The 14,675-nt window shown below is 42.7% G+C and overlaps 1 protein-coding gene and 1 pseudogene across 8 annotated transcripts in view; both read left to right on the top strand.

Annotated features, from left to right (window-relative positions):
• The window catches only part of LOC118374288 (pleckstrin homology domain-containing family A member 5-like), a 270,645-nt gene extending 268,486 nt beyond the window's left edge, over positions 1-2,159 (top strand). For 3 of the 8 annotated variants that reach the window (XM_052466559.1, XM_052466557.1, XM_052466563.1), the window contains 2 exons: positions 878-1,001; positions 1,896-2,158. In XM_052466559.1, the coding sequence (XP_052322519.1) occupies positions 878-993 (116 nt within the window). In that variant the 3' untranslated portion in view covers positions 994-1,001; positions 1,896-2,158. Of the gene's footprint in view, positions 1-877; positions 1,002-1,895 lie in introns of all 8 variants that reach the window. The other 5 variants (XM_052466558.1, XM_052466556.1, XM_052466562.1 and 2 more) reach the window with 3 other exon arrangements.
• A 7,433-nt stretch (positions 2,160-9,592) lies between these two features.
• LOC118374287 (zinc finger protein AEBP2-like) overlaps positions 9,593-14,675 on the top strand; it is an 87,697-nt pseudogene continuing 82,614 nt past the window's right edge.

Below are 14,675 nucleotides of genomic sequence, written 5' to 3'. Positions count from 1 at the left end.
ATAACATGACATAACATGACATAACATGCATAACATGCATAACATGACATAACATGCATAACATGACATAACATGCATAACATGACAACATGGCATAACATGACATAACATGCATAACATGACATAACATGCATAACATGCATAACATGACATAACATGCATAACATGACATAACATGACATAACATGCATAACATGACATAACATGACATAACATGCATAACATGATATAACATGACATAACATGCATAACATGATATAACATGCATAACATGACATAACATGACATAACATGCATAACATGACATAACATGCATAACATGACATAACATGACATAACATGACATAACATGCATAACATGCATAACATGACATAACATGACATAACATGACAACATGACATAACATGCATAACATGACATAACATGCATAACATGACATAACATGCATAACATGACATAACATGACATAACATGCATAACATGACATAACATGCATAACATGACATAACATGCATAACATGATATAACATGCATAACATGACATAACATGCATAACATGACATAACATGCATAACATGACATAACATGCATAACATGACATAACAGTATTCATTTTTTAAATTTGATTTACCTCATTGATTTGCTTTACTTGTTTTGTCATTCACTCACTTTACATTTTTTAAAGAATGAAAGAAGAAATGTAAACAACTTGTTTTTTCCGCTGTGTGTGTGTGTGTGTGTGTGTGTGTGTGTGTGTGTGTGTGTGTGTGTGTGTGTGTGTGTGTGTGTGTGTGTGTGTGTGTGTGTGTGTGTACGGCTTGTGTCTGTACGTCGTGTGTGTCCATGTACATGGTGTGCGTCCTGTGTGGTTTGCAGTGCACAGCTTGTCATCCTCCTCACCTCCTCCTGAGCCCCAACCCTCCTCATCTCCACCTCCTAACACACAGCCTCCCCCCCAGCTCACTGATGGCTCCCACTTCATCTGTGTCTAGTAGTGGCAGTAAGTGTGTGTAGGAACGCCCGTAAGAGTCTCCTCCCTGTTCAGTCTCTCCTCTCTGTTCGGTCTCTCCTCTCTGTTCGGTCTCTCCTCTCTGTTCAGTCTCTCCTCTGTTCAGTCTCTCCTCTGTTCAGTCTCTCCTCTCTGTTCAGTCTCTCCTCTCTGTTCGGTCTCTCCTCTCTGTTCGGTCTCTCCTCTCTGTTCGGTCTCTCCTCTCTGTTCAGTCTCTCCTCTCTGTTCAGTCTCTCCTCTGTTCAGTCTCTCCTCTCTGTTCAGTCTCTCCTCTCTGTTCAGTCTCTCCTCTCTGTTCGGTCTCTCCTCTCTGTTCGGTCTCTCCTCTCTGTTCAGTCTCTCCTCTGTTCAGTCTCTCCTCTGTTCAGTCTCTCCTCTCTGTTCAGTCTCTCCTCTCTGTTCGGTCTCTCCTCTCTGTTCGGTCACTCCTCTCTGTTCAGTCTCTCCTCTGTTCAGTCTCTCCTCTCTGTTCGGTCTCTCCTCTCTGTTCGGTCTCTCCTCTCTGTTCGGTCTCTCCTCTCTGTTCAGTCTCTCCTCTCTGTTCAGTCTCTCCTCTCTCTCCATTATCACCTCTCTGTTCAGTCTCTCCTCTGTTCAGTCTCTCCTCTGTTCAGTCTCTCCTCTGTTCAGTCTCTCCTCTCTGTTCAGTCTCTCCTCTCTGTTCAGTCTCTCCTCTGTTCAGTCTCTCCTCTGTTCAGTCTCTCCTGTCTGTTCTGCCTCAAGCTCACTACATTTTTGACAGAAAACTCAGGCCTGTAAACTTAATGTTTCCAGTTGCTCTTCCTCTCTCGTTCTCTCTCTCCATCTCCCTCACGCTTTCTCACTCTCTCTTTCTCGTTCTCTCTCTCCTTTTTAAATAATCTCTTTCTTTCACTCTCTTTTTAGCCTTGGCCTCAATGAAGACCTACACGTGAGAAGACCTCTTCACTAGGACATGACACACCCAGCACAAAATCCAACAAACTGGACTGACAGACTGATGGCCCGTTAGACCATGCCATGCTCTGTTCAAATCTATACCTTACTACAGTATGACATCACATCCTCCTGTGCCATGATGTCAGTTCATGTTGCCACATCCCCTCCTTTTAACATCACCACCACTTTCCCCTCTTCTCCCCCCCTCACCTACTCTCCATGTTATCACCCCCACCCTGTTATCACCCCCTTCACCTACTCCATGTTATCACCCCCCTCCCTACCCCATCACCTACCTACTCCATGTTATCACCCCCACCCCCCTCACATACTCTCCATGTTATCACCCCCCTCACCTACTCCATGTTATCACCCCCCTCACCTACTCTCCATGTTATCACCCCCCCTCACCTACTCTCCATGTTATCACCCCCCCTCACCTACTCTCCATGTTATCACCCCCACCTACTCATGTTATCACCCCCTCACCTACTCCATCACCTACTCTCCATGTTATCACCCCCTACCCCATGTTATCACCTACTCACCTCCATGTTATCACCCCCCCTCTACCTCACACCCCACCTACTCTCCATGTTATCACCCCCCTCACCTACTCTCCATGTTATCACCCCCTCACCTACTCTCCATGTTATCACCCCCCTCACCTACTCTCCATGTTATCACCCCCCCCCCCCCTCACCTACTCTCCATGTTATCACCCCCCCTCACCTACTCTCCATGTTATCACCCCCTCACCTACTCTCCATGTTATCACCCCCTCACCTACACCCCCACCTACCCTCACCTACTCTCCATGTTATCACCCCCCCCTCACCTACTCTCCATGTTATCACCCCCCCCTCACCTACTCTCCATGTTATCACATTTGATCTTTGCAACAATGAGACAATAGTAAGGCATCGATACTGTTGCATTTAGAATATATTTAGTTCCATTGCCGTTATTTCTATAGTTTGGAGTTGATGATTGTGATTGAATATTGTCTGATGGTTAGGGTGTGTTCAGAGCATAAGGCCTGAATCCTGCTGTGATGACAGTCTTTTCCCGGGGGAAGGAAGAAGTCACATGTTCCTCACACACAAGACACAGTAATGCCAATAACTTTTTCACAGTTCAGCTTGGTTTTATAACTATTTCAGTTCATTTAAGTTTTAAAAAATATATATATATTTTTTAGTTCACAACACTGCATATTTTAGTAATTCAAAATCCAGTGTACAAAACCATTTCTGTTTTATATGTCTAAATATACAAGAGACAAATATAGTTGATTTATAGATTTTGAAGAACGTGCCACTTTATTGTTGCGGAGGAGGATGGGATGAGATTTGTAATATTTTTTCTGGTTGGTTGTAATTATATTTATACGTCGGATCTTCTGCAGTTCCCCGTCTGCACCCGAATGGCACCGTGTTCAGCTTGGTTTTATAACTATTTCAGTTCAGTTTTAAAAATATATATATATTTTTAGTTCACTACTTTGTATCAGGGCCTTTCTGTTTTATATGACTCTGGATTTAAATTTTGGAAGAACGTGCACTTTATTGTTGCTGGGATTTTGTAATATTTTTTCTGGTTGCCTATAGGACTTCTGCAGTTCCCCGTCTCAAATGGCACCGGTAGTGCACTACTTTGTATCATGGCCTGTAGGACTCTGGTCAAAAGGAGTGCACTACTTTGTATCATGGCCTGTAGGACTCTGGTCAAAAGGAGTGCACTACTTTGTATCAGGGCCTATAGGACTCTGGTCAAAAGGAGTGCACTACTTTGTATCAGGGCCTATAGGACTCTGGTCAAAAGGAGTGCACTACTTTGTATCAGGGCCCATAGGACTCTGGTCAAAAGGAGTGCACTACTTTGTATCAGGGCCTATAGGACTCTGGTCAAAAGGAGTGCACTACTTTGTATCATGGCCTGTAGGACTCTGGTCAAAAGGAGTGCACTACTTTGTATCAGGGCCTATAGGACTCTGGTCAAAAGGAGTGCACTACTTTGTATCATGGCCTGTAGGACTCTGGTCAAAAGGAGTGCACTACTTTGTATCATGGCCTGTAGGACTCTGGTCAAAAGGAGTGCACTACTTTGTATCAGGGCCTATAGGACTCTGGTCAAAAGGAGTGCACTACTTTGTATCAGGGCCTATATGACTCTGGTCAAAAGGAGTGCACTACTTTGTATCAGGGCCCATAGGACTCTGGTCAAAAGGAGTGCACTACTTTGTATCAGGGCCTATAGGACTCTGGTCAAAAGGAGTGCACTACTTTGTATCAGGGCCTATTGGACTGGTCAAAAGGAGTGCACTACTTTGTATCAGGGCCTATAGGACTCTGGTCAAAAGGAGTGCACTACTTTGTATCAGGGCCTATAGGACTCTGGTCAAAAGGAGTGCACTACTTTGTATCATGGCCTGTAGGACTCTGGTCAAAAGGAGTGCACTACTTTGTATCAGGGCCTATAGGACTCTGGTCAAAAGGAGTGCACTACTTTGTATCATGGCCTGTAGGACTCTGGTCAAAAGGAGTGCACTACTTTGTATCAGGGCCTATAGGACTCTGGTCAAAAGGAGTGCACTACTTTGTATCAGGGCCTATAGGACTCTGGTCAAAAGGAGTGCACTACTTTGTATCAGGGCCTATAGGACTCTGGTCAAAAGGAGTGCACTACTTTGTATCAGGGCCTATAGGACTCTGGTCAAAAGGAGTGCACTACTTTGTATCAGGGCCTATAGGACTCTGGTCAAAAGGAGTGCACTACTTTGTATCAGGGCCTATAGGACTCTGGTCAAAAGGAGTGCACTACGTAGTAAGGAACAGGGTGCCGTTTTGGACGCAAACCCTGTCACACTGTTGTTGCCGACACACACGTGAATGTTTTGGCTTTAAAAAAAAAAAAGAGATGCTTCGTTTTTGTTTTTCTATTGCTGAGAAGAGAAGAGATATATTTAAAAATGTTTTCAGACCGAGGTTTGGTTTTTAAGAAGTCTATTTTACGACTAATTGGTTTTGGGGTGTCCTGGGAACAGAAAGACAAAGGGATAGGATAGCACATGTAAAAAGCAATAAGCAGATGGTTTTGTTTAAGGCTGTCTCCCAAATGGCACTCTGCTTCCTATAAAGTGCCCTACTTTTGACCACATCCCCTATGGGCCATGGCACCCTATTCCCTAAATAGCCCTATGGGCCGTGGTTAAAAGGAGTGCACTATAAAGGGAAAAGGGTGTCATTTGGGACACGGGATAGGTTTTAGTGTACAAACTGTAATTACCAAAATGAAGTTGTTTGTGTATATAGTGCATTGTGTATTTATCGGGGGTTGGAACCGGTTCAGGGAACAGAACCAAGAACGGGAAAATAACAACATTTTTAGAGGGAACGAGAACCAAGAACTAAAGTGATCTATTCTGTTCCGGAACAGAACCATTCTGTTCCGGAACCATTTTAAAAGCATGGGAACCGTTTGATAAAATGATTTTATGTTCAGGGCATTTTTTTCCCAGTTTCACAAACAAAAAAACAAAAAATGCAACAAAGCACCTACTGTATGCAAAGCCCTCAGCTGTCACTCAGAAACGTATTCCAGTGTCTGTCTTCCTGCTGCCTTCCTGCTGCCTTCCTGCCAACTGAAACTCTTTGCCAGTGTGTAGGCTATCTAACCTTCCCCCTCCCTCCAAAGCATGCATATGCATCATCTACTGTAGCTACTGATGTTACAGGCGTGATTCAGAAATGAAAGGGAAATTATTTTTTATTAGAGAACAATGGGATTAACTTTTTCAATAGTAGTTAAGGATACTATAATTATCACATTTCATAGTGGATTTATTAACAACAAAAATATGTTGTTGTTTTTGTATTCTGGTGCTGCTCTGCACACACAAGCTTGTTAGCTAGCTAGCAAGTGCTTTCCAGAAACCCAGCCTTAACAGAAACCAAAGCCATTCCTCTGTAGGCTTCATGCCCAGCGCTCTCTTCACCCGCAACATTTCAGTTGCATGTTGCGCCCTACACTACACTTTGTCTGTCCAATGCATTTATACCAAACAAAAATATAAACGCGACATTCAACAATTTTATTGATTTTACGGAGTTACAGTTCACATGAGGAAATCAGTCAATTTAAATAAGTTCATTAGGCCCTAAATATGGATTCCACATGACTGGGAATAAAGATATGCATCACAGATACCTTATAAAATGGGCCTCAGGATCTCGGCACTGTATATTTGTGCATTCAAATTGCCATAGATAAAACGCAATTGTGTTCATTGCACGTAGTTTATGCCTGCCCATACCATAACCCCACCGCCACCAGGGGGCACTCTGGTCTTTTATTGTCCCCAGGACAAGGTGCACCTGTGTAATGATCATGCTGTTTAATCTGCTTCTTGATATGCCACACCTGTCAGGTGGATGGATTATCTTGGCAAAGGATAAAGGCTCACTAACAGACATGTAAACAAATTTGTGCACAAAATTTGAGACAAATACATTTTTTTGTGAGTATGGACATTTTCGGGTATCTTTTATTTCAGCTCATGAAACATGGGACCAACACTTTACATGTTGCGTTTATATTTTTTGTTCGGTGTATATTCTGTAGCAGGCCTGCTCCATAGCAAAGCTCCTCTATCCATTGGTGAAGTCATTTAAATGAAAAAAAAATACATTTTGATTTCAGAGGTTTAAAAAGGAACAGAAAGGAACGATATAAAACGTAACTTTTAGGGGGTTCGAACCGGTTCAGATTTTTATTTTGCTGGTCAGAACAGTGGAACAGAACAAAAAAGGGGGGGGAAATGGTTCTGTTCACAACAAACGATTGGAAAATAATTTAGGTTCCAACCCCTGGTATAAACTGTACCGCGGTACATTGTGTATTAGTGCTGAGCGATTAGTGCTTTTTGAGTTTGGTTCGGTTAGATTATATGGGGGCGTTTTGGATTTCACTTTCGATCATTTTTTTAGTCATTATGTGGGTCGAAGGCTGTAACAACACAGAATAAAACATCCAATACAAGTCCCATGATGGTAGTGACTGACCATTCCTGCTTATTCACCATTATTTTTTCACATTACTTTACTTTAATAAAATATTGAAATTGTTCTGTATTTTACATTAGTTTTAATTGATGACTTTATTATTTCATGAGTCATCATCTCATCTCTATAGAGCTGTTGGTTGCCTGTTGTCTGACAAAATCACTATTTTTGTAGTTCTTAAAAGTAAATAAGGCATACTTAAAAAATATTTTTTTTAAAGTAGAATAAATAGTTTTCCCGTATCAGGACTTCCTATGCGCGGCCACAAAAGCATGTTATGGTTCTAATCATAGAACTACATATAGAATCCCCTTTGATTCAATAGGATCTCTGTGGGCCTAGTCGTAAAGACTTTTAACATGTATCACCTTTATGCTGTGGCATAAACACAACCAGTCATGATGGGTTTTTTTTTTTTTTGATTTGTCAAACAGTGACTTCAAAGGACTACTTTACTCGGCTACTTGCGCAAGTTCCTCCACTCGCACCATACATGTGAATGAAAAGGGACTTCTGTTAAAACAAAACAGCAAAAAGTCCAACGACATTTTCCGACTGTAATTAGGGCAGCATTTATGCAGGCCACTGCTGTCCGCGCTCTTCTCTGTTTCGGCCACGCATATCTGCCTTGGCAAAATTCCTGTGTTCTTGTCAAACCGCGTTGCATTTTGGAGTGTAAGCCCCCGTTTTCAAGTTAATTCGCTCATTTTCCCTTCCCCTGATGTAATGATAAATAGTGCTATGCTAGCGTTTTATTTATTGTGATAGGCTCATGTTTTACCGGTACTGCTGGGACGTCGTACTGGACCGGCCTTACTTTCACCCCTGCTTTTATTACTACTGAATACCAACTATCAATCACTTAGATTATGTATTTTCAGGTAGAGATACATCGCAAAGCAACTGTTTTCTATCCCTCTCTGTGTCTGCTCCACACAGACTGGACAAGTAGGCGCGCAATGGATTATGGTCATTGTAGTTAATTACCACGTTTTCTGCACTAAACTATAGAATATTGCCCTGTTGGAAACTACAACTCCCTACTACAGTTCATCGCACAGGTCGGACATGAGCTGATTTATCTCTAGAGAATTTGCATAGAGCTCACAGGGAGAGAAAAAATGAGGGGGAAAAATGAAATTCAAATAATTGAACCGAAGTCGGTCCATTAGTTTTTTTTTTTTAAACGTACGTTTTGGTTAATCGCTCAGCACTTGTGTATATACTGTACCACAGTACTGTAGTACTGTAGTACGCAGTACAGAGAGAAGAGGGTTGGAGGGTGTAGGATATACATCCATAACAGGCTACTACTACATTATATTTAGAGTTGATGATATTACAATATTTATATCCAATTTGTTTTATATGATGTTAAATAAATGTTATTGTTCTTACACATTGATGTGTGGGGTGTGGTGATTGTAAAAGAGTGGACTGGATGCTACTCCGTATTAGAAACTAGCAAATATGTTTTATTGACAATGAGCATAGTATTTCCCCATCCCAAAATACTTTATATTGGCCCCTAAATGTTGCTGTTAATAAAGTTGTGGATTGAATATATCCTGCCTAAGTGCTTTTCATATAGTTATATTCAGTTTGCACACCTATTGTGTGTTTCCAGGTTTATTGAGAAAGAAACAATCGACAGTGTTCATAAAAAAGAAAATAATTCCAGCACAATGGCGATCGAGAATGCTCCACAAACATCTGGATGAATCTCTCAGCAACTCTGATGATCTGGGTAAAATGATGTATTTTTTGAACGGGTACTGGGTTCTGGGATGTTATGATACACATTACAGAGATTATTATAGGTCGTAAATGTAATCGCAAAAGGAATAGATTTCCATGAGACAAATGTCGGTATTGTGTAGTTGATTACTGTAGAATGATAACGTCAGAGGTCCAAATGAAATCCCTGTTCAAAACTAAAGCAGTAGCACTGCCGTGTGGTCACAGAGGAGAACACTGATCTGTACTGGCATTTGTAATCATTTGCAATTGTAACAGTTCCCATCAAATATACATTTTTCAGCAGGCCATGTGGGTTCATCAAGGCTCACCCCGTTGGCTCTAATCCAGTTTAGATTTGATTTATTTAAACGAGATTATTTTAGGATTCTGAGTGGCGCAGCGGTCTAATGAGTTGCATCGCGGTGCTCGAGGCGTCACTACAGACTCGGGTTACGATCTCGGGCTGTATCACAACCGGCCGTGATCGGGAGTCCCATAGTGCGGCGCACAATTGACCCAGTTTTGACCGGGGTAGGCCGTAATTGTCAATACAAATTTGTTCTAAAACTGATTTGCCTAGTTAAATAAAGGTGAACAAAAATATATAGTGGTTTGCAAACCCGTGATTTCTCCCAACACGTGGAACGCTTCAGTGAGTGAAAATACGTTGTTCTGCGACGCTTCTGTCCAACGTGTACACCGCTCCAGTTGTGGGACATGACGCCGCGCAGGACACGCGTGGTGAAAATAGTCATTGGTGTTCAGTAAAAATGACTACCGCATCTTCTGAAATGCAAGCTCCCGCATTGAGCGAGGAAAACAGTGAAACGCTTACAGAAAAGACCAAGGAGGAAAAGCAGCGTAGACGCACTGCTGAACATGGAAGTAAGTAAGGATCGCGGAATGCGGGCAAGACGGAGAAGAAGGGGACGTGAAACCTGCTGCAGAGGCAGATGAGGAGGCTGCGAACGCGGTGGCGGTGACAGAGGCGACAATAGTCGCACAAGCAGATGATAATGGTGATGAAGAAAAGAAGATGGGATGCAAACTTGCTAACACAGATGAGGATTGCTCGGACCCTGAGAAACAGAGTAGCCTAGTGGACGGTGGTGAGAATAGCGAGACAGTTAAAGATACGGCGAAGGAAAGTAAACCAGAAGAACAGCGAGAGGAGAGCAAGTCGCCCGTTACAGTGAGTGACTGTGTGGGAAAGTCCGTGACGATGCTCCGGAGCCCGGGCAGGAGAAAACAAACACCAGAGGTGGGGACCGCGAGGAGCTGGCGGTAGGAGACAAGCGGAGGGCCAGCGTAGAGATGTCATCATCGGACGGAGAGCCACTCAGCCGGATGGATTCAGAGGACAGGTTGGTACTTGGTAAACTATACAATTTCAAGATAAATGTTTGGAACACGGTGTTAATTTGTTTCATTCCTCCAGGACCTCAAACAAATAAGCTCACAGGAATGCTGACAGTGTCTGCAGTTGAGGCTACAATTTTCCAATAACTAGTTGCTGGTGCTTTCATCAGCTCAGCTACTTTGTTGCTATGCAGATGTGGTGTCCTCCTTCCCGCTGCTGCGTCACAATCATATCCCGAAGGGAATTTGTTCATGATTTGTGAAGCGTATGCGGAGTGTTGGCTACAAAACATTAGTAACACTTGCTCTTTCCACGACATAGACTGACCAGGTGAAAGCTACTATCCCTTATTGAGACAGGTTAAATAAGGATTTTTAAGCCTTGAGACAATCGAGACATGGATTGTGTATGTGTTCCGTTCAGAGGGTGAACGGTCAATATAAAAGATTGAAGTGCCTTTGAACCGGAGTATGGTAGTAGATGCCAGACGCACCAGTTTGAGTGAGTCAACAACTGCAACACTGCTGGGTTTGTCAACGTCAACAGTTTCCCATGTTTGTTTAAGAATGGTCCAATGACCAGTGGTTGAAAACAGGTCATTGATGAAAGAGGACAAAGGAGGCTGACAGGCTACAGTTAGTCAACTGACAGTCCAGTACAACATTGGTGCCCAAAGACCCATAAAATAATGCACAACATCGGAATGGCCAATTAATTAGAGCCGATTTAAAGTTTTTATAACAATCGTTAATCTGCCTTTTTGGACATTGATTATGGCCGATTACATTGCAATCCACGAGGAGACTGCGTGGCAGGTTGACCACCTGTTATGCGAGTGCAGCGTCAAAAGGAGACAAGGTAAGTTGCTAGCCAGCATTGTCTTATAAAAAACAATCAATCTTCACATAATCACTAGTTAACTACACATGGTTGATGATATTACTAGGTTAACTAGTTTGTAATGCGTTGCATGTAATCAATGTGATGCCTGTTAATTTATCATCGGATCACAGCCTACTTCAACTTCGCCAAACGGGGGATGATTTAACAGAAGCGCATTAGAGGAGAAAAAGCACAATCGTTGCACGAATGTACCTAACTAACCATAAGCATCAATGTATTTCTTAAAATCAATACACAGAAGTATATATTTTTAAACCGTGCATATTTAGTTACAAAAAGTGCATGTTAGCAGGCAATATTAACTAGGGAAATTGTGTCACTTCTCTTGCGTTCAGTGCGAGCAGAGTCAGGGTATATGCAACCGTTTGGGCTGCCTGGCTCGTTGTGAACTGTGTTTCTTCCTAACAAAGACCGTAATTAATTTGCCAGAATTGTACATAATTATGACATAACATTAAAGGTTGTGCAACATTACAGCAACATTTAGACGTAGGGGTGCGACCCGTTAGATAAAATACGGAACGGTTCCGTATTTCACTGAAAAAATAAACGTTTTATTTTCGAAATGATAGTTTCTGGATTTGACCATATTAAAGACCTAAGGCTCGTATTTCTGTGTGTTTATTATAATTAAGTCTATGATTTCATATTTGATAGAGCAGTCTGAGCGGTGGTAGGCAGCAGCGGGCTCGTAAGCTTTCATTCAAACAGCACTTTACTGCGTTTTGCCAGCAGCTCTTAGCAATGCTTGAGGCACACCGTTGTGTATGACTTCAAGCCAATCAACTCCTGAGATTAGACTGGCAATACTAAAGTACCTATTAGAACATCCAATAGTCAAATGTCTATGAAATACAAATGGTATAGAGAGAAATAGTCGACGCGTCATAGTTCCTATAACTACAACCTAAAACTTCTTAACAGGGAATATTGACGACTCATGTTAAAAGGAACCACCAGCTTTCATATGTTCTCGTTAGCTTTCTTACATAGCACATATTGCACTTTTACGTTCTTCTCCAACCAACACTTTGTTTTGGCATTATTTAAACCAAATTGAACATGTTTCATAATTTATTTGAGACTACAAAGATTTTATCTATATACTATATTAAGTTCAAAATAAAAGTGTTCACTGTTCATTATTACAAATATATATATAAAAATCTAATCGGTATCGGCTTTTTTTGGTCCTCCAATAATCGGTATTGGTATCGGCGTTAAAAAATCCTAATCAGTCGACCTCTAGTAGACACCGTACCTTGATACGAATGGGTTACGGCAGCCGAAGACCTTACACAAGTCCACTTCTTCCAGATAAAACAAGAAAGTGTGGTTGCAGTGGGCTAAGGTACAAAAACACTGGAGAAATGGAAAAACATTGTCTGGTCTGATGAGTCCTGGTTCCTGCTGATTGGAGGACTAGGGTATGGAGAGAACCACAGGAGTACATCCACCATGCCGCGTGTCAACATTGCAGGGTGGTGGCGTGTGTTTTCATGACACACATTGGGGCACTGATAAAAGTGGAGCAACGTTTGAATGCCACAGGAAGTCTGAACATCATTGCCAATCAGGTACATCCCTTCATGACAGGGGATTTGTTTTTCAGATGGATAACCCCCCAGGACACAAGGCTTGTCCAGGAATGGTTCCACAAACATGACAGTGACTTCAGCTTACTGCAGTGGCTAGACACCAGATCTGTGGGATGAGACTGAACGAGCTATTCAGAGTAGAGATCTGCAACCAGCCAACTTGACAGAACCGTGGGAAGCGATGGAGACAACCCGGTGTTATGCTTTCGACACCGTGTAGAGTCCATGACCCGACGACTTGAGGCTGTTCTGGGGGCAAAAGGGGGGGGGTGCAACTAAATATTTGGAAGGTGTTCCTAATGTTTTGTACACTCGGTGTATCTGCAGGTCTTTATAAACCGGTAATGCATACTGGTAATGCATACTGGTAATGCATACTGGTAATGCATACTGGTAATGCATACTTCATTTAGCTTTTAGTCATTTTGATTGAAACAAATATGTGCACTTTCATCTTGTAAATATCAACTGTGCCTCTGTTCTATTCGTTCAGGCTGGAAGTCTGTTTTGCTTGACGGTTGCATTTGAATCAAGTGCTGGAATGTGTATCTTAAAACCCCCTGAAATGGTATGAGGGGCCAATCAGCAGCAGCAACGGCAGGTGACACACATGTTGCAGCTCTGCACACACAGGCAGTCTGTTCAAGTACAATCGGGCTTCCAGACTTTACATAGGTTGCTTTAGACAGGCAGCCCAATTCTTTGGACCAATCAGATCAGCTTTGAAAAATATCTGATATGAAAAGATCTTATGTGATTGGTCAAAAGACCCATTAGTGGATACAATATCAGAATGGGGCTGCCTGTGTAAATGCAGACTATATTCACAGCTGCACCTGTTCCTCATCGTCTGGCATGTTTAGCTTGTCAGAATAAAGACCTCTTGTTCACTAGATGGTTGTCTGATAGACTCACATTGAGATGTGTTATGGTGTATTTCCCTAGTCGCTTTACATCAGAATGATGACAGTGTGCATCTCTCTCTCTGTCTCTGTCTCTGTCTCTGTCTCTCTCTCTCTCTGTCTCTCTGTCTCTGTCTCTCTGTCTCTGTCTCTCTCTCTCTCTGTGTCTCTCTGGCTCTCTGTCTCTCTTTGTCTCTCTCTCTTTGTCTCTCTCTCTGTGTCTGTCTCTCTCTGTGTCTGTCTCTCTCTGTCTCTCTGTCTCTGTCTCTCTGTCTCTGTCTCTCTGTCTCTCTCTCTTTGTCTCTCTCTCTCTCTGTGTCTGTCTCTCTCTGTGTCTGTCTCTCTCTGTCTCTCTGTCTCTCTGTCACTCTCTCTTTGTCTCTCTCTCTTTGTCTCTCTCTCTGTGTCTGTCTCTCTCTGTGTCTCTCTCTGTGTCTCTCTCTGTGTCTCTCTCCGTGTCTCTCTCTGTCTCTCTCTGTGTCTCTCTCTCTCTCTCTGTGTCTCTCTCTCTGTCTCGCTGTCTCGCTGTGTCTGTGTCTCTCTCTCTGTTTCTCTCTCTCTCTGTGTCTCTGTCTCGCTGTGTCTGTCTCTCTGAGTCTCTGTCTCAGTATCAGCAGTACCCTGATGGACATGGAGAGCACGGTATCCAGCGGACGCTTCACCCCTGCCATGATGAATGGGCAGGGCAGTGCCACTCCAGTACCAAGGGCCAGGCAGTGGGGAACAGCTGCTGCTGGGACCAATGTGGCCTCTGTTTCACCTGCAGCCCAGACCTGTCTGAACACATCAGGGGCACGTCAACGGACAGAGAGGAGGGGTGGGTAGTATCAGGAACCAGGACAAAATACGGTTGTGTTCATTTGGGAGAAAACCTTTTGAAACTGAGTAAAACAGGAAGGCACTAGCTGGACTTAAACCATCGTTTTAAACTGGTTTGCTACTTTTGGCCCTGATGAACATGACCCAGGCTTCTTTATATCAGATCAAATTTGATGACCAATTTGTGCAGAAATTGTAACGTCGTTCTTCGTTTGTCAAAAGAGAGTCGGACCGAAATGCAGCGTAGTGGTTACTCATGTCTTTAATAAAGAGATTGCAATACATGAAATAACTTATACATATACAAAAACAACAAACGAAACGTGAAACCTATTACAGCCTATCTGGTGAAACTACACAGA

This window comes from Oncorhynchus keta, chromosome 17 (assembly GCF_023373465.1).
Source record: "Oncorhynchus keta strain PuntledgeMale-10-30-2019 chromosome 17, Oket_V2, whole genome shotgun sequence".
Lineage (NCBI taxonomy): Eukaryota > Metazoa > Chordata > Actinopteri > Salmoniformes > Salmonidae > Oncorhynchus > Oncorhynchus keta.
Note: the sequence above shows the minus strand (reverse complement) of the source record. Positions and strands in the feature narration are given on the sequence as shown.